Genomic DNA, 24,152 nt, shown 5'->3' with positions numbered 1-24,152 from the left:
GTGAGAGCTAGCCGTTAGCTTGCTGCTGCGTTAGCCGGTAGCTATCGGTGGGCTGGTAAGAGCTAGCTGTTAGCCGGTAGCTGGCCGTTGATCAGAGCCGACGGTGGGCCTGTGAGGGCTAGCCGTTAGCTTGGTGCTAACCGTCAGCCTGGAGTTAGCCGTTAGCTTGTGCTAACCATTGGCGTTAGCCGTGGGGAGGTAGCGGGCCCTGAACACTCTGATTTGGCGTCATCTCTGGCAGAAGATGTCGTCAGCCTACACCATGGCCGGCCGCAGGATGTGGGCGAAACGCCGGAGCGAGGCTCCAGCCGTTGCCACTTCTGGCCCCGCCAGCAAGAGGTCTCGTCAACAAGATGGACCAGCCATTGTTGCGGCCATTCATCCTGCGTCCGGGGGTCAGGTAGGACACGTTACGCTATGCCCCCCCCCCAAATGTTTTTGATTAATAATAATGTTTTTGTTTAACAAAATGTGTGTTTACTTTACTGTATTTTGGGGGTTACGACGTGTGCTATGTGAACCCACAGCTACAAATGAAATATGCTTGGTTGCTGTTGTATAACTTGCAAGGCTGTGTTCTAGCACTTAGCCAGGGCTTATGTCCTTTCTCTACCTAAGCCAGTGTTTTTCTTACATGGTAAGAGCAGTGGTGCAGTGGCAAATTGACAGTAGGTCAAACGCTCCACGCGCGTGCACGCGCATGCACAGTTTTTTTTGGCTGCTCTCGTCCTGCAGCTGGATACTATTGCCTCACAGCGCGGCCGTCAGCGCGCGGCCCAGAGAGCGCCGCTGGCTCTGCGGCTCTGCAGCTGCATGCTTCTCCGGGAGTCCGGTTGGATAATGCCATGTAAAAAGCGATTGCGCGTACTTCAGCCTCAGTGACCGAGGTATAACGCCGTTATACCGAGTTATACCAGCACTGCACCACTGGGTAAGAGTGAACTTGATGGCTTCATTGTATGATGATGGTTGTGTGTGTTTCATGAAATACGTTTTTAGGTTAAAACATAGCTTTTGAGTCCGCAACTGGTGTGCTAGTGTTAGCTTACAGAGTTATACCTATGCATGTGAACCAAGGACTTTTGGGGTCTCTCTTCAGTCTGTAAATGTTTTTTTCAAACAAAATAATAGCAGGTGGCAAGTTTTTTCACACATAAGAGAGCCGTGGATAAGGTTATCAAGGTTATCGTCTGAGTTATGTTATTGGTATCCTATTATTATGCAAAGTCTAGGTGATAGATAAGTGCCGGTACTTGGCGCACGGCACGACGAGTCGAGTGAAAGTTGTGAACGCATTTTTTACTCAGAGAGTTTCAGAGCCTCCTCTGTAGAGAGTTTCAGAGGCTCCTCCTCAGGGAGTTTCAGAGCCTCCTCAGAGAGTTTCAGAACCTCCTCCTCAGAGAGTTTCAGAGCCTCCCGCCATCATGTAACCCTTCCCCAGTTGTAGTCTAGCATCAACCCAAAAACCTCCCACTAACCCTCCACCCCCCACCCGAAGACAGTCACGTGGATAGGATACCGTAGTATCCTTATTCCACATGGCCACCTTCCTACCTCCCATTCTCTGCCTGTTGCAGAGTTGTGACATGTTAGCTGGTCAGACAGCTCCATCTACTGGTCTCCCTGTGTTATTAAATACCTGCATTACCAAAAACCAAAATTGGAATATAAACAGGGAGATAAATAATTTCTTCCTTTTCTTTCTCTCTTTAATTTATGATAAATTATATTGGGTAAGGAGAGTAATGCTATGGGTGATATTATCGTTCCCACCAGTCATGGTGACCACAGCACCATCCACAGCAGTACTACAGTAAAGATAAAACAAAATAAAAATACCAGCAGTAATAATTCACCCAACATAGATACCACTATATCTGTCGCTAATAACGTAGATCGTAATAATAATAGCAAAAAAAAATATATATATATAAACCATATGGCCCAAATTATATTGGGTAAGGACGGGTGAGTAATGCCATGGGTGATATTATCGTCCCCATCAATCATGATGCCAACAGCACCATCCACAGCAGCACTAATGGTAGTACAAAATAAAATACCGGCCATAATAATTCACCTAACATAGCTACCACTAATACTGTCACTAATAACTTAAATCGTAAATAATATTTTTTTTTTAAATATATAAACCATGAGGGACTAAAACTAAATATATATCGACCAAATAATAATAGGAAAGGAAAATAATGATAAATTTTTTATTTTTTATTTTTTTTAACCCATGAACAATACCCAAACAGAAGAGGATTTTATATTATTCCAAGTCCATGTGGCCACGTTAGTCTCAAATGTTCACAATCTTTCAGCTGACCAGTGTGGACAGCGCGACCATAGGCATACCTGTGTTCTGTATGATGTGTATGTACAGTAGTAGACAGTCTCGTCCTAGGTTGGGGCTGGTGATGAATGTGCCTCCACGTCTAGCGTGGGCTTGATCTCGGTTGTGTAGAAGTCCATTGCCTCTGATGCTTCGGTGAAGGAGTGAGTCTTATCCTTGAAGGTGATGAGCAGCTTCGCAGGGTGAGCCTTGCTGCTTGCATTGTTCTGCTGTGGCATCACGGAAGATGCTGATTTTATGTCCTTTGTACTGTAGCCCACCTGGCTCTTTAGCTTTCCCACTGGCAAGACGCACAACCTTCTGTCTTATATCAGAGTTGTTAAATTTTGCGATTAGGCATCGCGTCTTGCCTTTATTCGCTCCGATGAGCGATACTGATCAAGTGAGGTGGACCTAGATCTTGGCCAAAAAGTTCGCTCAGTAGGGTTGCCTTGTTCTGTTCCTTCTGGTATCCCCAAGATTCTTCTGCTGTGGTCCTCAAGCGATTCCGTCTTCTGTTTTAATGATTTAACTTCCTCGGATAGTGATTTATTCTCTGCTTCCAGTTGTATCAGCCTTTGATCAGTGTCGTTGGCAGCCGTCTCAAGAGAATCAATCTTGTCCAGGCATGATGTTACCTTTAGCTGGATTTTGTTTAGATGATCCTTGATCGGCTTTAGATTGGCTTCGAGTCCTGTAGCAAGTTCTTCTCGTACAATTGTTCTCATGAGCGCCGCTAGATCAGCGTTCTCCATTGTGAACTTTGTTTGTGCACGCGTGGAGATGTGTTTGTTCAAGAGCGATTAGATCGTTTTGAACGAATTAGCTTACAAAATAAAAGGAGCTGATAAATGTCGAGGTAAAGTCAACTTTAGTTTTTGTTCTTTATGGGTTCAAAATTATGATAATTCAAGGGTTTGCTGCAACATGGTGCGAGCTGCGTTCAGTCCATGCCACCGGAAGTAGTCCTTCTGCCTAATAAACAGCGTTTTGTATGCGGTCGGCTGGGAAGGAGTTTTTTCTTTCTACCGAGCGCCAGTGCACTAGGTTAGACTCGAGGACTCGTGTACATCTCCGGGGGGAGATGACAGAGTAGATTGGCAGGGGGGTTTCACGCCCGTTAGGTGGGCCACCGGGAGTAGTGCGTTCACGTACTGACCGTCTTGGTGGCGCCCTCTGTGATGTTTTGGATCGACACGCGTACCTACCCCCCTCTTAGTAATGTAAATGTCTTAGGACTAGGGGCGGCGGCGTGACAAGGGCACGGGACTTGTCCTGGTTTCGCCGGACCAGATCAGTTTAACCCGTTGTCTGCCCGGGTGCAGACAAGATCTGGTACCCCGAAGGACCCTGAGCCTTTCTGGGAGGAAAATGCCTGGGCGGGCCAGACGACACAGGGGTTGATGTCATGAATGTGTGTGTCATATAGGTGCCACTACGAGTTGCCCTTAACACATTCCCTGCCACGCTTATATCCATCAATGTTTGATCACTGCCACCAGTCTAAGCCTATGGAGATGTTTACCTTCTTTGCAGGGCTATAACTTTTTAAATTGTATTGCTAAATTGACATTACTATGGCCCATTCAACATCAATTATCTATCGTTCAGGATGTAGGAACGTTTTACTTTTTCATTCACAGGTTCATACGAAAATACCGTCTAGAATATAAATATGTTTTTATCGTTTTCTGCAGTAATTCCTAGAACGTGAGATATAGGCATAAACGCATATATAGATTATTGTAACTGAGGGGTACAATTCCCTGACTGTATTACTAGATATGATACTTACTACCACTACCTTTGTACTTTATATTCGGCCACCCAGTACTCGGCATAAATATATTATGATAAACACTCTCACGTAGATGAAACGGATCCAACACAAATGTACGAAGTCGAAGTATGCGTTTATTACTACACAGCAATGGTGTGTAGAGCAAGCACTTAATCACTTAATTACATTTATGAATTGAAATAGTATGCACTTTTATGGCAAAGAGTATTCGTCGGTATATCAATAGAGAATGTCCAATCTCTGATGGCGCAGGCGGTAAATATACGACCTGGAATAGTTAAGGAATAACAGCAATGATACTTTAATGATTATAAGACTGGATACACTAAGGGGGGTAATCCGGTCGCTTGTAAGACAACAGGAGTAGGAGGGGGGGGGGGGTAGAGTCTGGCTGCCTCGTCCGGCCAAGGGTATCCTGGGTGAACCCACAGTTGTGCAGCTCGGTGCGCCAGCGATCCTTGGACCACGGATGAAAGCAGTTGGACTCTCTGTGAGCCGGCTCTCTCCGGTCCACGGGGGAGAGACGTGAAGCGACCTCGTCTTGCAGAGCGTCTCCTCACCTTGCGTCCTCTCCAGGGGGGGGGGTTCTAACACACGGCAGTGTCGGGGGTCTTTATCCATGGAATAATCACTGTACACAAAGCATAATCCGTGCCTGGGAAGGCGGGCTGTCGTCGGTAGAATAATCCGGTATACAGGTCCACTCGCTCGTCGGCTCTGGGGCTCCTCGGATGCAGTCTCACATGGGGTCGACCATCCTGGATAAGCAGCCAGTTCTCTACCCGAAACGATGGGGTACTGACTACGGTAGTATTCTCACCGCACGAAGCACTATATATTAACAGACTATTATTAGCTTAATAGACTACGTCCAACTCGACGATATAGTGCCAAATATGACTATTCAAATATTAATATACACGATGTCTCAATACCGATGGTAGGCCGAACTTGGCCTTACTCCCACACGTGGCGTCGCGGGGAGGCTTTACGTCTGTCACTCTATTGGAGGGTAAGAAACTGGACTGAAAAGGAAGTCCTACTTTAGTAGCGCAGTATATATACGCACTATGAACAAATAGTACCGTTAGTGGTGCGGTAGCCAGATTCCTACGCGGAACTAGGACTTGTTCGTACATGTTGAGCGGTACGTTTGAACTGGGTCTGGGGGGTATGGCAGCCTGGCACCAAGGTCTCGACCAATAGTAGAATGGAGACTATTATGGGATGTTCAGTAGGCTAGAATGGATATTCAATGCATATTGTACAAGGAATATACAAGGGATATCAAGGAATATTAGAGAATATACAAATACAATTAAATATATATATATAATAAATATATATATTCGGTTTAATCTGGCCCTTCACAACAGCCACCCCCTGATTGGTCCCAGACCTAATCAGTTAAGCAGAGACAGATTAATTGCGTTGTCTATTTACACATAAGGGTTTGCTGTAGGGGTCAGTCAACTTCACAAAGTCATAGGGTTATGGGGTCATGGTCATCATCGATTGTGTCTGGGAGTCGGGGCAGTTCTATGAGCCTCGCCACGGGACGGGTGTAAGTGCGACCCTGGACAAGCACTTCAGCTGCTCGGACCTTGCCGTCGGCACCGGTGATCACTTTGCTTACGCGGCCGGCCGGCCACATAGCTCTGGGCAGTGATTGATCAATAATCATGACGACTGTTCCTTCTGTCAAATTGTCTCTCTCCTTTACCCACTTCTGGCGGGTCTGTAGAGACGGTAGGTAGTGCAGTAGGAATGTCCTTTGTTGTGCACTCTCTATGGTAGTGCAATCATCTATTTTGGGGTCTGCGGAGATAACAGTGCTCAATCCACAGAACACAGGCTTCTTATTCTCAGCCTCCTCCTGACTGGCTTCCCTCGGGATAGGCGTGGGCCACTCTCCTTCCGGGAGCTTTAGGAATGCTGGGCCGTCACTGTAGACATTGCGACGGGTGAGGTCATCTAGGGGCATTCCCCGGGTGATGACGTCAGCTGGGTTCTGTTTTGTATCAACGTAGCGCCACTCTGTTTCTCCGGTTAACTCTTCGGTTAAGTCTTGAATCTCGGTGACTCTGACTCCCACGAAGACTTTGTACTTGCATGAGTCCGATTTGATCCAGGCGAGTACTGTCGTGGAATCTGACCACAGGATTGTTCTAGACACCGGTATGGTGAGCTCACGTTGGATGAGCGTGGCTAGGTGCGCTCCGGCTAGGGCTGCGCAGAGCTCTAGGCGTGGGATAGATTGTTGCTTGCGTGGGCCTATTCTCGAGCGGGCGAGGACAAATGCTGTGTAGATCTCTCCCCCCTCTTCTTGGGCCCGCAAGTAGGCTACTGATCCGTATGCGACCTCTGAGGCGTCACTGAAGACGTGTAAGTCCATTTTACATGTCTCTGGCCTCACCGTGGGTGGGAAGTAGCTTCGGCGCATATTAACGCCTGGGAGTGAGTGGAGCTCCATCTCCCACTCTCTCCAGGTGGATGCAAGGTGTGCGGGAATGGGGTCGTCCCAGCCCTGGTCCTTGTCCCACAATGCTCGTACAATCATTTTTGCCCTGGTGGTGTACGGTAGAATACATCCTAGCGGGTCATATTGTCGGGCGAGTGTTGTGTACACACTCCGTCTGGTGGTCGGCGCCGCCGCCGGCCTTCCCTGCTCCGTAGTCAGGGGCTTGTGTCTGTAGTGAAGCGAATCTGTTTTGAATCGCCACACCAATCCCAGGGTCATCTCCTGGGCTTCTCCCGGGATTGTAGCCATCCAGGTCTCGCTGCTGGCTGCCTTGTCCTCGGAGGAGAGGCTGCGCAGTACTTGCGGATCGCTGCTGGCCCACTGCCTGAGATCAAAGCCGCCTTTGATCAATAAGGCGCGGAGTTTAATCAGGAGAGCCTCGGCTTCTTCCTGGGTTGAAAGGCTTTGTAGACAGTTGTCTACGTAGAAGCTGTTCTTTACGCTGTGTCGGACCTCTTCGTCCGCTGCTGGGTCCTCTGCTACATGTTTCTGTAGTGCAAATGTAGCACAGCAGGGGCTGCACGTCGTTCCGAAGGGGAGGACTTCCCATTGGTAGATGGCTGGGTGCTCATCTCCTGGCTTCTCTCTCCATAGGAACCGTAACAGGGGCTTGTCCTCCTCTACTAATCTCACCTGCAGGAACATTCCTTTAATGTCCCCGCTGATGGCCACCTTTTCCTGGCGGAAGCGGAGTAGAACGCCGAGTAGGGAGGGGCCGAGTGTGGGACCGGGCAGTAACTCTTTATTCAGATTTTGGGATCCGATCTGGTAGCTGCAGTTAAATACTATGCAGTCTTTACCGTTGTGATGGACCTTGTGGTGAGGCACGTACCACGATTCAGTGGTCTGGTCAGCCTCTTTAATGAAAGTAGGCATTCCTTCTCGCCGCAGGAGTGGCGTGGCGTATCTCAACACGCCGTTGACCGGGACTCTCTTGGTCCCTGTCTCGAGGAGGTGAATGGCGTAAATGTCATCTTTAGAGCGAATGTCTTTCTTTCCGTTCTTAAAGGGCATTTGTTCCAAGGTCCATAACCGCTCTACGTGTTGCAGGAGTGCGGTTTCTCCCTCTGTGACTCGGGAGTGGAGACATCTAGTGGCTGTACTTCGGTTGAGAGATTTGGCGAGCGGGCCTTGGAGAGTCCATCCCAAACGGGTCTCGACTGCTGCAGGACAGCCTCGGGGTCCGGTATGAACCCGGTCTATCGGGACAATGAGGTCTGCATGGTCGGAGCCTATCAACAGGGTCGGCATAGCATTGTCTATGAGCGGGATCGGTAACTTGCGCAGATGTGCATATTTCTCCATCAGCTTGGCGACGGGGTATGTGTACCGCGACAGTCCTATTTCTTGGCTGGTGAAAGCGTCTGTAATCTGGTACCGTCGCTCAGGCTGGCCGCTTGCTGCGATAGAGAATGAGACATTCTCGCCCTTTATCGTCTTCAAATCTCGTCTTATTGTCCGAATTGTCATTTGGGTTTCGCTTCCCCGCAGCCCTAGCTGGGCCGCAGCGGAGGCGAGCAGAAGGGTCTTCTCTGACCCGTCATCGAGGACGGCGTAAGTGTCCAGGACTTTATTCTGGTAGCTTAGTGTCACACGCACTACTTTTAGGAGTACTCGGGCTCCACTGCTGCTGGCGGGATCGATGTACATGACGCTCGCTTTGCTGCTGGATGGTGCGGGTGAAGGGCGCCGTCTGTTACTGTTGTGAAGTATGTCCAGATGGGCTCCATCGCACTTGGTGCACCTTTTCTTTAAGCGGCATTCGGCTGCCATGTGTGAGCTCGCACAGCGAAAACAGCGCTTGTTGGACTTTATCCATTGACTTGCTTCCTCCGCGTTCAGCTTGGGGAAGGAGTCACATTGCGCTAGCCAGTGTTCTTTCTCACAGTAGGGGCACACTATCTTCCACTTCTCCGTTCTGGAGGGGGTACTGTGGCTCCTGCTGCTCGGTACTGACTCCGATTGGTGCATCACAGTCACCGATCTTCTTCCATCATTTAGTCGTCTGGTTCCTTCTCTGGAGCCAGGGGTGCTCCGTCCGAATGTATCTAGCCGTAGGCTGCTGACTTCTCTCGCCAGGAAGTCTGCTAGATCGAGGAGGTTCGGTTCGGGGCCATTCGGGTCTCGGTGGTCTCTCTGCCGCCTAAAACGCTCCTGTCGAGCGGGCGGCAGCTTCTCCAAGATCCTTTCCACATTTGAGTTGGCGTAAAGTTCATGCCTCCCCTTCTCTCTCTGCGCTCCCAACATCCCTACCAGGGACTGCACTCTGATGGACAGGTCGTCCAGTGCTCGATTGTCTATTGCTGGGGGTAATCGGTCGATGTGTCGGATCTCCTGGATCACGTAATCCCATATGCGCCCATACCTCTGGTCCAATGCTACCAGCGCTGCTGTGTATGGGGTGGTGGAAGTCGCGTAGGCGAGCGCTATATTATGTGCGCGGGGTACCTTTAAGTGCTTCAGTAGGATGGCGTATTTATGGCGTTCATCCAATACATCCACCAACATGGTCTCCAGACACATGCGGAGTTCTGTATACTGGGCCCGGTTCTCTTGGGTGAAGTCGGGTACCATAGGCGTGCCGATGTATGACGCTGACTGTGGATACATCGGCGAGCGTTGGGGGAGAGGCCTCCTAGGCGAGTCTCCTCCCGCTCCTTGGTATGGGCTGGTACCGGCAGTGTACCATGGCCTGCTTGTCCAGGTGCTGTTCCTCGGTGCGGGTTGTGCGTCGTGCTCACCCGTGTATAGAGTCGGGGGTCTGTAGCGCAGCTCCGCGGGAGTATAGCCTGGGCTGTACCGGACCTCCTGGTCCGGTAGAGTACTGTGCTGTCGTCGGGCGTGGTTCTCCTCCTCTTCCTCTTCGTCTTCAGTTAGGTCATCCAGTGCTTGTAGTCTCTGGTTTAGCCTCTCCACAGGATATGCTGCTCCTTCCCGGTTGCTAGGTCTCGCTTGGACCGGTGGGGGGAGGTGGTCTGTGGGGGGTATAGACCTCGTCTGTTGGTCAAGTTCAGGGTTGTTTACTCGGCTAGGGGATGCCGCCCTGGAGGTGTGTCTAGACGAGTTCCTGGAGCCTCTGGCGGAGGGAGAGGGTGTTGTCCGTCTGATCAGCTGTTCTATTAGTTGCGCTTGCTGTCTGTCGCGCTCTGCGTCCCGTAGAGCACCAGCAGCTGCTTGCTGGCTGTCTGCTCGGTCTCGGGCCACATTCTCTTCCCTCTGAATGCGTCTTATTTCTAGACGTATATGCTCTTCTTTGCTCCGCTGCTGGATCTGCAGTCGGTCGCGTTCAGCAGCGGCGTTCAGGCTGATGAGGAAGGCCTGCTGTAGGGTCCTCTCTGCCTCGCTGGGAGAAGGCGGTTGTATAGGGGAGCCTTCCCTCGGGGGTACTCCTTGCGGAGCCTTGGAGCTCTATCTCCACGGTGCTCTCCCCGTCTTCTTCCGTGCCGAGTTCTCTCTCGGTAGCGTTGTATTCCTCCCGGGACTCATCGGGGACTACTTCTTCAGTACTGGCGGGGTGTGAAGTCATGTCTGGTTCCCACTGGTCCCCACCGTGAACTTGGTCAGTTACATTAGAACCCGTAGGGGCCTCTATGGTCGGGGTAGTCTGGGCGTTGGGGTTAGACATACTTTTACTTTCTAGTTTTACCGCGTTTACTGTTAGTAGAAGACTAGGTTGTTGACTGACAGCGTAAGCCTCTAAGTACTGAGGGAGCCGTCGTTCGCGCTGCGGGTGTTGGTTAGGAGGATCGTTTCGTGGAGTGTTCATCATAGGCCATTTCAATATTAATAACACTATATTAATATTACACTAATTACCCTCCGGCTCGAAGGACCAATTGTAACTGAGGGGTACAATTCCCTGACTGTATTACTAGATATGATACTTACTACCACTACCTTTGTACTTTATATTCGGCCACCCAGTACTCGGCATAAATATATTATGATAAACACTCTCACGTAGATGAAACGGATCCAACACAAATGTACGAAGTCGAAGTATGCGTTTATTACTACACAGCAATGGTGTGTAGAGCAAGCACTTAATCACTTAATTACATTTATGAATTGAAATAGTATGCACTTTTATGGCAAAGAGTATTCGTCGGTATATCAATAGAGAATGTCCAATCTCTGATGGCGCAGGCGGTAAATATACGACCTGGAATAGTTAAGGAATAACAGCAATGATACTTTAATGATTATAAGACTGGATACACTAAGGGGGGTAATCCGGTCGCTTGTAAGACAACAGGAGTAGGAGGGGGGGGGGGGGTAGAGTCTGGCTGCCTCGTCCGGCCAAGGGTATCCTGGGTGAACCCACAGTTGTGCAGCTCGGTGCGCCAGCGATCCTTGGACCACGGATGAAAGCAGTTGGACTCTCTGTGAGCCGGCTCTCTCCGGTCCACGGGGGAGAGACGTGAAGCGACCTCGTCTTGCAGAGCGTCTCCTCACCTTGCGTCCTCTCCAGGGGGGGGGGGTTCTAACACACGGCAGTGTCGGGGGTCTTTATCCATGGAATAATCACTGTACACAAAGCATAATCCGTGCCTGGGAAGGCGGGCTGTCGTCGGTAGAATAATCCGGTATACAGGTCCACTCGCTCGTCGGCTCTGGGGCTCCTCGGATGCAGTCTCACATGGGGTCGACCATCCTGGATAAGCAGCCAGTTCTCTACCCGAAACGATGGGGTACTGACTACGGTAGTATTCTCACCGCACGAAGCACTATATATTAACAGACTATTATTAGCTTAATAGACTACGTCCAACTCGACGATATAGTGCCAAATATGACTATTCAAATATTAATATACACGATGTCTCAATACCGATGGTAGGCCGAACTTGGCCTTACTCCCACACGTGGCGTCGCGGGGAGGCTTTACGTCTGTCACTCTATTGGAGGGTAAGAAACTGGACTGAAAAGGAAGTCCTACTTTAGTAGCGCAGTATATATACGCACTATGAACAAATAGTACCGTTAGTGGTGCGGTAGCCAGATTCCTACGCGGAACTAGGACTTGTTCGTACATGTTGAGCGGTACGTTTGAACTGGGTCTGGGGGGTATGGCAGCCTGGCACCAAGGTCTCGACCAATAGTAGAATGGATACTATTATGGGATGTTCAGTAGGCTAGAATGGATATTCAATGCATATTGTACAAGGAATATACAAGGGATATCAAGGAATATTAGAGAATATACAAATACAATTAAATATATATATATAATAAATATATATATTCGGTTTAATCTGGCCCTTCACAACAATTATCAAATGCCGTTTGTTGGCGTTACACGCTATATAAAAAATGTCAACTGTACATGATCCTAAACGTTATGACTGATCATGCACGGGTGAACGGGGGGGGGGGGGGGGGGGTCGTTTATAATTCTGTGATCGTCGGTAAATGCTTTATGTAGTATGGGTGATATATTGATCGGAGCAGTTTGCATGGATAATAATAAACAAACAGGCTGAAAGTAACGTCAGCATCCTCTTACCGTTGGGCGATGAGACTGGAGCAAAAACATCCCACTTATTTGACGGCGATCGCCTAAATCCATTTCCGGTTTGTATAATCATAATACACGGACAAATCGTATCGATTATTGCGTTATGGCAGCGATCGCTACACAGGGACGTGTGTATACAGTCCCGCAACAATAAGCAAGTGGCCGGACGCATTTCGGAGATGCACCGAGATCCAACCGGCCATTTCCGGTTTCGCAACTCGCCGATCATCCACCAGGGGGCAGTATTGAAGCGTTGCAGAGTTGTGCCGGCTCACACAGCATCAGACCAGGGCCCCGTTCCCCGTACCTGGATAACTGAGTTAGCCGGATAACTTTCGGGTAAGTCTGACTTAAGCCGGACTTTCCGATTCCCCGTACCTGGATTTTCCAAATCACCATGACAACAGATCCAAAAGTTTGAGCCTGGTCGAAAGCAGAGTTTAAGTTCAAGTTAGCCTGAACCATCGCCACGCCCCCGCAAAAAAGTGACAGCCCGTTTCCTGAAATTATTCCCACAGTCTACGATCTGCATTATACCATTCTGAATTACGTTTTTGTGCTCCATTCTTCCAGAGGGGGCTTTTGAAATGTAAAATAGACCCAAAATGCTGATACTAAATTCACTTTGTCCTAAATAATGCACGTTATATATACCGTGGCGCTCGCTCGGTGCGATGTACACATTATGACGTGGTTATTTTAATTGTAACTGGGATTAAGATGTCTGATGAGATGCGCTGTTTGACGGATTTGAGAAATTGAATGAGCCGTTGACGTCACATTAATGAATGAGGATAAAGAAATAAAACTTCATTCAAAATAAAGAATATTCTAAACACGGGTCTCTCGTTCATTAATGTATAAACAATGAATTTATCCCATCTGGCACAGTGGCGCAGCGGTAGTGCTCAAGCCTGCCAACCCAGCGACCGGTGTTTGAAACCCTGTGTTTCCAATATAATTTTTTTGAATATAATATTAATGATTATACGCCAAAGTAGCCTGGTTTTAAGTTAAAATATTATAAATCTACATGCATTGAGGATGTCATTCTTTATATAGCTCTCAACGTGCACCAAATTGAATTATTCCTATATTGCAAAAAGAAGGAAAAGACTAGGGTTTCGAACCCCGGTCGTCTGCGTGAAAGTCAAAAGACCAACCCGTTAGACCACAGTGGAGATAAGTTAAAGATCGACTATACATCAATCAATGGGTAAGAGAGCCGTATCGTAATTCTGTATAACAGTTTAACTAATTATTTTCGCTAGCAAGATCTCATTTGATTATTCAACCCAGCAGGCAAGTTTAAAGAAATATAATCTGATTGATTGAGGTAATGAGGGACTTAAAATTAGCCTATAGATAACGCATTTAACTTGTCGGCGAGGCGATTGAGCCGTATTGCAATCTGTCAATAAAGTTTTAAATCATTTAATCAATCAATGCCGTTAGAGAATCAGGATCTCTGCCATCGATACGTGCTGGCTTTTCACCTGAAGCGGCCGCGCGCACTTAGCCTGGGTCTCAAGTCTGAATCGAGTTAACGAGACTGAATCCACCTTCGAGGAACAGGAAAATCCCGGCTTCAAACATCGGGTTAACTGAATCTGGATAATGACATCTTGATCGACTTAGTTGAACCAGGTACGAGAAACAGGGCCCAGGCTCCGTGAGGGAAATATGAATACCATGGCGAAAAAATGAAATATGATCAAAATAACGTTGTACGCCGTGGAATGGCAGAATTAGCATGAACTTGAATCACGTTGTACGACGTTTTTGGCGCAGGATGTGTTAACAGTGGTGTGCATTGGTCCATACTATGTTGTACCTTTTTTGCATAATGTTAGGTGGGTTGGTCCTTCTCCATTCGTTTTCACCCATCCCTCCCTGCTAAACCGGGGATGGGAGGGGGCTGTCGGGGAGGCTGCTTCTGTCAACTCCTCTATGCATCCCTGAGTAGGTCCCGGTCCTCCAGGCCCAGGTCGGGCCTCCCCCTCATTGACCTATTGGCCTGGGTTAACCCTTTTTAAACCTGAACTGCCTTGAACTGCATTGTATAGCCTGTGTATACGCACAGTTATGTTTCCGGGGTTTCTTAGTGGGTTAAGGGAGCAACCACTTTCTGTTAATAAACATAGGGGGGTGGTTGTCTCCCCGGTGTGTTGGTAGCAGAGTCGACTCTCTGGTTGAGCCCGGGTCTGACCAAGGCTGCCTGAGAGTATGCCCCCGCATCTCTCATGACGTCTGCCAATTGTGTCAAACTCTTTCTCTGAACCTCTACCCCGTGGGATTAATAAATTGGCAGGGTCAGGGTTCGTGGTGGAATCTGTTAGCTGACGGAGTTGGCTAACTCCGACTCCGCGAGGTTCGTGGCCCCATGAGATTGTGACATGGTGCACGGCATACCGAACACCCTTTCCGCCGGGATACTGTTCTTACAGTAAGCCCCTTAGGCGCCTGTCTAGTCCGCAGTGCTCCGGGCGCAGGTCAAGTTCTGCTCTTAGGACCTGTCGACCTGGATTGAGGGATCAACCTCATTGGAGGGTTGTCTCCCCGGCGCGCCAGCTGGCCCCATGACATTGTGGGGGGGAAGCCTCCTTGGGAGCGCTTCGGAGCGGCGTGCCAGGGGGAGAAGGGCCTTCACCTATTTTAGGCCCTGTCCGATACGCTGGCGATGTGTGGGGGGTGGTGTCACCAGTGACCGTCTGGTGGGGTATCGATGCCGCGGCCTCGTTGACCTCACCAGGCCCCTTTTTTCAGGGGGTCCTAGCCCCCGGGATGTGGCCTGGAGCTGGGACCTCCTCCGCACCCCGCTGCTACGGCCTTGCCACAGAGTTTTACCCCGCCCCCGCGATGTTGGGGGCTGTGACTTTTTTTTGTTGCTTCACGTCTGTTCCCTGATGACATGTGGGATGCGCGTCCGAGTAGTCGCGGGCCCTTCTATACGAAGGTAAGTCCCACGGTATGCTCACCCTGTGCGTTTGAGGTGCTAAACCCTCTTTGCACAGTCGGGTCCGATCTCCCTCCCGTCCCTCACTAGGGGGGGCGGGGGGGCCCGGATCCTCCCCGGTATTCTGATGGTTGTAGGGGACCTCAGCGGGTACATCTGTCGGGCTTTCCGCTCTGCTCCACTCTTGTGTTCCAATAGAGCAGAACGCAAAGCTATACGAAAAATAACGAAGGTTATCCTATAACCCTAGTTATTTGAGTATAGCAAGCGCTCTGCTCTGACTTACTGAGGACCCCACGTGTCTTCCATTTCGGCGGTGAAAGACTGGGGAAGGAGCTGGTAGTATGGCCATGGCCCCACTTATGTATGAGCGGCTGTGGGCGTGGCCAGGCAGGTGAGGAGCGGTTGATGTGGTTGAAAGTTTTCATGATAGCATATGATTAAAGGGACAGTTCCAATAGAGCAGATCGCTCGCTATACTCAAATAACTAGGGTTATAGGATAACCTTCGTTTTATATTACTCTTATAGGTGTTACCCCATACTTTCACACAGTAATTCTTATAAGGCAATATGAGTGCACAGTACAATGTTCGCATTGCTTTGTTATCTAATACATATTTAACTTTATTCACAATAAAAATACTCTTAGAAATTTGTTTCCTTACGTGTGCAATATGAGGATTCCAGGTCAAACCTTCGTCCAGCAATACTCCCAAAAAACGCAGTTCTGTAACCCTTGCAATATTAACTCCATCTATTGACAATACAACATTTTTCTCTTTTTTTCTCTTGCGAAAGATCATGAACTTTGTTTTTTCACATTTAATGATAGTTTATTTTCCATAAACCATTTGTTGAATTTGTCCATGTCCTACTTTTAAATCATATCCTGAGCTGTATAAATGTGTGTCGTATAATACACATTTCAATAGTTTTGACACTTCACATAATGTCATTGATATATAAAATAAACAGTTTAGGTCCTAAAACTGAACCTTGTGGAATTCCACATTCAATGTGCATATGTTCAGATACGTTTCCAGCGAAGTTCACAAACTGTTGCCTGTTCTCTAAGTAACTTTTTAGCCAGTCTAGCACTATTCCTCTCACCCCATATGAGTGATGCTTTGACAATAGTATGACATGGTCTCTATCGTATCAAAAGCTTTCTTGAGATCAATAAACACCCCTATAGTGAACTTTTTGTTATCCATAGCCGTTGCTATGTCCTCCACTATGTCTGTCACAGCTGAAGCAGTGGATCTATTGGACCGAAATCCATACCGACTCTCACTCAGTAACATATTATTTTCAATTAACTGGTCTAATCTTTCTACAAATAGCTTTTCCAATAGTATTTTGGAGAATTGTGACAGTAGTGACACTGGTCTATAGTTAATAAATTGATGTATATCTAACAATCTAACAATAATTAAAACATTTACAAGTCATATTAAGTTTTGCAAATAAGGAAACAGATAGAGAACATTTCAAAGCACTCAAAATTGCCAATATCTAAATTTAGACCTATTTCTGACTTGTGAGCTCCGGCATAATCCGATCTACCGTGCCGCGTCACATTTACTGTTGTGACCCCACCCAATCTGCTTTTAACATTGTTCAGTCGCAGTTATATAATCTTAAAATTATTTTGAATCCAGAAAAAAAAAAAATGTTGTGTTTCTTTTTCAAATTCCAAGAAGTTTCAAGTTTCAAGTTTCTTTAATAGTTGTCATACAGAAGTACAGAATACTTTTATACAAAATGCTTCTTACAGTTACGCTCCAGAGACTGTGCTAGACAAGATAAGTATGAAATAAAATAAAATAGTATAGCATGTAAAAATAGTAAAAATAGAAGTCACAGTGTTCAGTATAGACATATGTACAATGTTCGATGCAGAATAGAAGTAGCTGAGTTACCATACAATATACAATATACTATGCAATGTACTAATATACAATACTATATAGTGCAAAGCAGAAATGGGATGAGGTACAATTTAGGTACAATTTACAGTAAGGTGTAGTGCAAATCCTTTACGAATAAATATAAATATAAAGTGTGTTTAGGTGTTCTAAAGTGTGGAGAGTGGGTGCTGCAGTGTGTTGTTTGTTTAAAGTGAGTGTGTGCGTGTGGATGTGTGTGCTGTGAGTGCATTTGATGGTTGTTGCATAGTGTTATTGTTCGTTGAGCAACCTGATGGCCTGGGGATAGAAGCTTCTTCTGAGTCTTTCTGTGCTCGCCATGAGACTCCGGTATCGCTTGCCTGACCGCAGCAGTTCAAAGAGGCAGTTTGGATATTACAGTATTCCAACCATTATAAATGTGCAGGGTGTGAAGATTGAACAAGTTCAAATGTATAAATACTTGAGTACTTGAATTGATAGTGAGCTCTCTTTTAAACCTCACATTGAAACAATAGAACGTCAATGGACGTCGTTCGGTACACAGCCGTACTGAACCTAAGGTCCAGTACTGAAACGGTTCAGTACGGATATGTGTACCTTTACACCCCTAACATCTGCCCGGTGTTTACGTCTGTTAGATACTGTCTATCAGTCCACTGAGGTTTGTGACGACTGGCTGTAAAGCTCTCACACATCACTGTACCTAGTACACCAGGGCTAAATGGACCTCTCTCTATGCAGAGGTAACACCCATTGCCTCACATTTATTTATAAGTCCATTCTTGATACGCTCCCCTCCTCTCTGTGCAGTTTCATATCACATAACATTGGCAGCTATAGCCTACACACGTCTGACCTGTACTTATTATCTGTACTCAAGGTCTACACAGAACTAGATAAATTGGCTTTTAGGTGTTACGCTCCCTTTTCCTGGAATACACTACAATCTAACTTGTGGCTGGTAAATCGGATTACTTTAGATTAATTACAAATATTAATGAAATACCTGGAAACAAAGTCAATAGGGAGCTGTCCGTGTTTCTGAATATTTCTCTTCCTGGCCCTGAACACTTTTTTGGTTTTGTATGATATTATTCGATGTATTTATTCTGCATTTGTTTGATGTTTGACATGCTGTATCTTTAAATTATTGTGCTATCATAGAGAGTAATATGGGTTATATGGTAGGTATAAATTGAGTATAAGCAACAGAGTTCAGAGTCATACAACATGGGTAACAGAGTCTAGAGAGTGTAGGCAATGGAGTCAAAGTTCAGAGTTCATATGGTATGCTGTCAGCGTGGCACAGAGTTCAGGGAGATGACAGCTGAGTGAAAGAAGCTGTTCCTCTTAACCCTTTCACTGCCACACAACAGAAGGTTAACCCTTTAGGCCTAACCTTCTGTATTGTCACAGTGAAAGGGTTAACCGGCTGTCGTGTGGCAGTGAAAGGGTTAATCCTTATGCTGTGTTCGGGTCTACAGTGACCCGTTTCACGTTTAAAGTGCTTATTGATCCTCTTGGTTGTGCATTCACCTGAGACTCACTCGGAATTATTATCTTGATTTGCTCAGATTCATTCATCTTTGAGATTATTCAATAAATATATTGTTTTTCATTCATATACCCTGGATTTAATAATTTCGATTTACATTGGATTGTGTATTGAAGATGCTGAATGGTTTGTTGTTGTTTGTCATGTTTTGTGTACTGTATAGGTGTACTTTATCTATCATATCGTCTTGTTTTTATCTCACCTCCTTACTGCAAGCAAGGTTTCCTATCTGGGACAATATAGCAGCAGTACTGAACTGAGACGTTAACTGAACTGAATCTGCCACTCACCTAGTTTGGAGGTTGTAGATCAGATAGGATGCAAGGAAGGAGTGCCGGTAGACCTGAGAGAAAAAAACAGAGAAGTAGAAATCATTCTCAATTTGAAGTCATACTGTAATGATGGAGCTCAGGAGGTAGAGCAGTCGTCTGGTAATCTTAAGGTTCTAGGTACGATTCCAGCTCCTCGCGGCAGCGTGTCGAAGTATCCCTGAGAAAGACACTTAACCCCTAGATGCTCCCAATGAGCTGGGCCCCGTTCCTCGTACCTGGATAACTGAGTTAGCCGGATAACTTTCGGGTAATTCTGACTTAAGCCGGACTTTCCGATTCCCCGTACCTGGATTTTCCAAATCACCATGACAACAGATCCAAAAGTTTGAGCCTGGTCGAAAGCAGAGTTTAAGTTCAAGTTAGCCTGAACCATCGCCACGCCCCCGCAAAAAAGTGACAGCCCGTTTCCTGAAATTATTCCCACAGTCTACGATCTGCATTATACCATTCTGAATTACGTTTTTGTGCTCCATTCTTCCAGAGGGGGCTTTTGAAATGTAAAATAGACCCAAAATGCTGATACTAAATTCACTTTGTCCTAAATAATGCACGTTATATATACCGTGGCGCTCGCTCGGTGCGATGTACACATTATGACGTGGTTATTTTAATTGTAACTGGGATTAAGATGTCTGATGAGATGCGCTGTTTGACGGATTTGAGAAATTGAATGAGCCGTTGACGTCACATTAATGAATGAGGATAAAGAAATAAAACTTCATTCAAAATAAAGAATATTCTAAACACGGGTCTCTCGTTCATTAATGTATAAACAATGAATTTATCCCATCTGGCACAGTGGCGCAGCGGTAGTGCTCAAGCCTGCCAACCCAGCGACCGGTGTTCGAAACCCCGTGTTTCCAATATAATTTTTTTGAATATAATATTAATAATTATACGCCAAAGTAGCCTGGTTTTAAGTTAAAATATTATAAATCTACATGCATTGAGGATGTCATTCTTTATATAGCTCTCAACGTGCACCAAATTGAATTATTCCTATATTGCAAAAAGAAGGAGACGACTGGGTCTCGAACCCCGGTCGTCTGCGTGAAAGTCAAAAGAAGAACCCGTTACACCACAGAGAAGATAATAAAATTTCGACCATACATCAATCAATGGGTAAGGGAGCCGTATCGTTATTCTGTATAACAGTTTTACTAATTATTTTCGCTAGCAAGATCTCATTTGATTATTCAATCCAGCAGGCAAGTTTAAAGAAATATAATCTGATTGATTGAGGTAATGAGAGACTTGAAATTAGCCTATAGATAACGCATTTAACTTGTCGGCGAGGCGATTGAGCCGTATTGCAATCTGTCAATAAAGTTTTAAATCAATTAATCAATCAATGCCGTTAGAGAATCAGGATCTCTGCCATCGATACGTGCTGGCTTTTCACCTGAAGCGGCCGCGCGCACTTAGCCTGGGTCTCAAGTCTGAATCGAGTTAACGAGACTGAATCCACCTTCGAGGAACAGGAAAATCCCGGCTTCAAACATCGGGTCAACTGAATCTGGATAATGACATCTTGATCCAACCAGGTACGAGAAACAGGGCCCTGGTTGGCACCTTGCCGTCAGTGTGTGAATGTGTGAGTGAATGGGTGAATGTGAGGCATAAATTAGTGCTTTGGATAAAAATGGTTATATGAATGCAATCCATTTAATAATTACATAACATCTTCATTCACATTCAAGACACTTTTTTATGTAAAATGTTCGTCTGCTACACCAGGAATACTGAAGAATGATGGTCACGAATATAACTCTAGCACAGATTCAATGGGTAATACCCTGACTTGGTTTGCGTTGGTCACTGAACATTTTGTCTCCTAGTCTCGTCATATCACCGCACATATCCAACACAGAGAGCCACCTGATATACATTGCAAAATGCACATGCAGTGAGGGCTCACTTTTTCACTGTCTCTAAAAGAGCATGCAAGAAGGAAGAGAAACACATATTCATGATTCGCAAACCACCTGGTAGAAACCTTGGTTACTGTAGCAGTGAGCTGACAACTTGAGAGGGGAAGAACCCATTCTCTGCTTCGAGCAGTGGCACTGTTGGAAACGTGAAACCGGGTTAACAATCATGGGCATCAGCCTCTCCGCAACATCCTTGGACAGCTTGTGCGAATACATTGTCTCATAAGAAGCTGTGTCAACTGGATTCCTTTCCGCTCTCTCCTCAGGTGCAAAGTCATGCTGCTGGGGCTGGTTGACTTCCACTGGTACCAGACTCTTGTCAGCGTAGCGAAGACAGCTGCTCACAATGCCGAAGAAAACCGCTTGCATCTGTTGTGATAGCTTGATACAGTGGCCGTAGATGGGATCTCTTCAATGCCTTGCCATGCATGTTCCAGACCGAGGCAGGCCGTGTAGCGGCCATGGCTGTAGGTCAGATCCAAACGTCCACCTGGGCAGCTGGCGCAGGCACGCATCTCTACTCTGTTCTTTGTTTGTAGACGTCTACAACACAAGTGTCAAATCCGTCCCAATTGGCCCGCTGCCTCACCTAGGCACAATACAGCTGGCCTGTGACAGAAATCAAGCGCAGCCTGCGCCAATTTAAGCAAACGCAGAGAGCATTATCTGCACCTGTATCATGTTTTTTATTGAATAAAAAATGCATCAATCTGCTTATGTGGACCATTGGAGGAGGACCCAATATTTTGCCTTCAGTTGTAGGCTACAGTACCTTGTGTTTTTTTTAAAACTCAATCAGTCATCTGTTTTCAATAGACTCAAGCCGTGGTATTATTTTGTAGCATCCAGTTTTACTTTATCAAGTGGATTATTGCTAATTCATCATACATGTACCTACTCTGAAATCAAACGTGTGGAAATTATAGTTTTTTGAGCAAGATAAGTGAAAGCTACAGTAGACAGGATTTCCATCTATAGAAAATAAATCGATAATAAGCCAATTATAGATAAATGAGGCCTCCTTACCCACCTTTTAAACAGCCCTCCTTGTATTCATTGAGGCACCAGAGAATGAACAGAAGTGCATTTACAATAACATATTGAGCTGGTATGCACAAACTGTATAGATAAACAAAATTACCAATTAAGCTAGTGACCTCAGGAAAATGCACATTTTTTTGGTATTATTATGCATCTGGCCCATAAAATCATCTGCATTTTTATTTCGGCCCGTTTGAGACCACTGGACAAGGATGCTTGTCTTATCAAGCTGAAGCCAGCAGGGGGGGCTGGTTGTTCTCGCTGATAAAGCTCCTTTGTAGGCAGTAGATGGTCATCGAGGTTTGCTGAAGGAAAATACTCAAAGATGGACAAAATGTTCAGTAAATAATGCTGGTTGGAAATATTATCCATAGAGAGAATCAAGAAGAAGAATCAAGAGGTTTATTTGTCACATACATGCCAGGGCATACAGTGAAACGCGGGTGGTCATGCCCGACATGCCGGCATTGATTGTGCAAAATACAATAATAAAAATAGGCATAGAAAAAATTAAATAGGTAAGACACAAGATATGCATGGTAAAAAAGACATGCTAAGTTCCTGAGAAACTGGTTCCTATACACTACTATACAATATACAATTTACAATTATTAACTCTTAATGTATCTAAACTATACTATACAGTACTGTTGAGATCAGAGGCTCTGTGTAGGATTGTTAGTAACTGTCTAACTGTACATATGGCTGTTTACACTATTAACTGTTTACCTGCATATATAATAATTGTCTCCACCGGTGACTGTCTAGTTGCATATATATCTGTTCCCACTGGAGGGCGCTCTAAGCCAGGTACTCTACCTTATGGCAAGTATAAAAGCAAAGGTATCCACCCATTTCGTTCTCTCCCCCAATGTCTCTCAGTGAGAGAAGACTTGTGTTACTGCTGCTTACCATGTGAATAAAATAACTCACGCCAGTTCAGGCTCAAGATAGAAACCATGCCTCTTGACCACATTTTTGTCGCCCTATAGTTGAATTCTGTTAACAAGTACCTCCTTCCTTTAAAGTGACTTTCTATTTTTTTAATGTGACATTTTGTAGTTATTGTTTTAGCGGTTGCCGCATGAGTGTTGTGTGTGTGTGTGTGTGTGTGTGTGTGTGTGTGTGTGTGTGTGTGTGTGTGTGTGTGTGTGTGTGTGTGTGTGTGTGTGTGTGTGTGTGTGTGTGTGTGTGTGTGTGTGTGTGTGTCTGTGTGTGCCCATGTGTACTTGTGAGTGGAGAGTTCAGTGTTCAGTGTTCTGATGGCCTGGGGGAAGAAGCTGAGCCGGAGTCTCTCTGTTCTTGCAGCGTGTGACCGTAGGCGCTTGCCTGACCGCAGCAGCTTGATCCATATTGCAAGCATTGAAGCAGAATGCTGTGATATGTAACTATAGGCTCCACTGTCACCCAGCCTCTCAATGGGACTGCATTCATGCTGTGTCGGATTCACAGACTACAGGAGTTTCATGAGGAAGCACCACCACTTCAACACTGTCTCATTCCTGGGTGCCCAGCATGGTGGCCCGCCAGACATCAGACTACATACCCCAGGAGAGAAAGAACCCAGAGGAACCAAGCAGCAGTGTCTCAGTTCTTCATACCTCAAGGATCTCCTGAGACTGATACGGTAATGGCAGTTTTTTAATCCCTTCTATGATGAGACAGCATGTTCTGATCGATACGATTTCCTATCTGGTTGTATTTACTAGCAAACATATTTTCTTGTTACCTGCCCTATAAAATGGTGGCCTCTGAAGTGGGTGTGACCTCTGAAGTGGGTGTGGCCTCTGAAGTGGATGTGGCCTCTTCAGTGGGCTACATTATAATGTGATTTGTTTATTGACATTGAGTTTTTAAAGTAAAATAAATAAACATTGATTACATAATATGAATCAAATATAAATAAAGTGATCATGTGAAGACAATAAACAAGTTTGATATGTTATGCTCAACCAATCTGGAAAAATGCATTTCCATCTGTTAGGGCAGCAGTGGCGGAGCCCAATAGCAGAACACAGGAAGAGAGAGAATGGAGCGTTTTAGGTTGGATTTAATATATAGGCACCAGGCAGACAGGTATTTGGATATACAGGAATGTGCAATAGGCGCGAGCAGGTGCACTCCTTGTGCTGCACAGGAACGTCCAGGTGGGTGGTGTCTCGGGAGACAGCGTAGCTCGGGAGCGATGGTCCTGGGCACAGAACAAAGATTAGGACAAGGTAGGCAATAAGGAAAGAGCAGCAA

The 24,152-nt window shown here is 46.1% G+C and overlaps 1 protein-coding gene across 1 annotated transcript in view; it reads right to left on the bottom strand.

The window, feature by feature from the left end:
• LOC311229255 (inactive dipeptidyl peptidase 10-like) overlaps positions 1–24,152 on the bottom strand; it is a gene marked incomplete at both ends in the record, with an annotated part of 310,035 nt that overhangs the window by 196,922 nt on the left and 88,961 nt on the right. The window contains one exon of the mRNA XM_084315322.1: positions 18,895–18,947. Within this exon, the coding sequence (XP_084171448.1) occupies positions 18,895–18,947 (53 nt within the window). The remainder of the gene's footprint in view (positions 1–18,894; positions 18,948–24,152) is intronic.

Source organism: Notolepis coatsorum (genome assembly GCF_963971535.1).
Source record: "Notolepis coatsorum genome assembly, chromosome: 5".
Classification (NCBI taxonomy): Eukaryota; Metazoa; Chordata; class Actinopteri; order Aulopiformes; family Paralepididae; genus Notolepis; species Notolepis coatsorum.
Note: the sequence above shows the minus strand (reverse complement) of the source record. Positions and strands in the feature narration are given on the sequence as shown.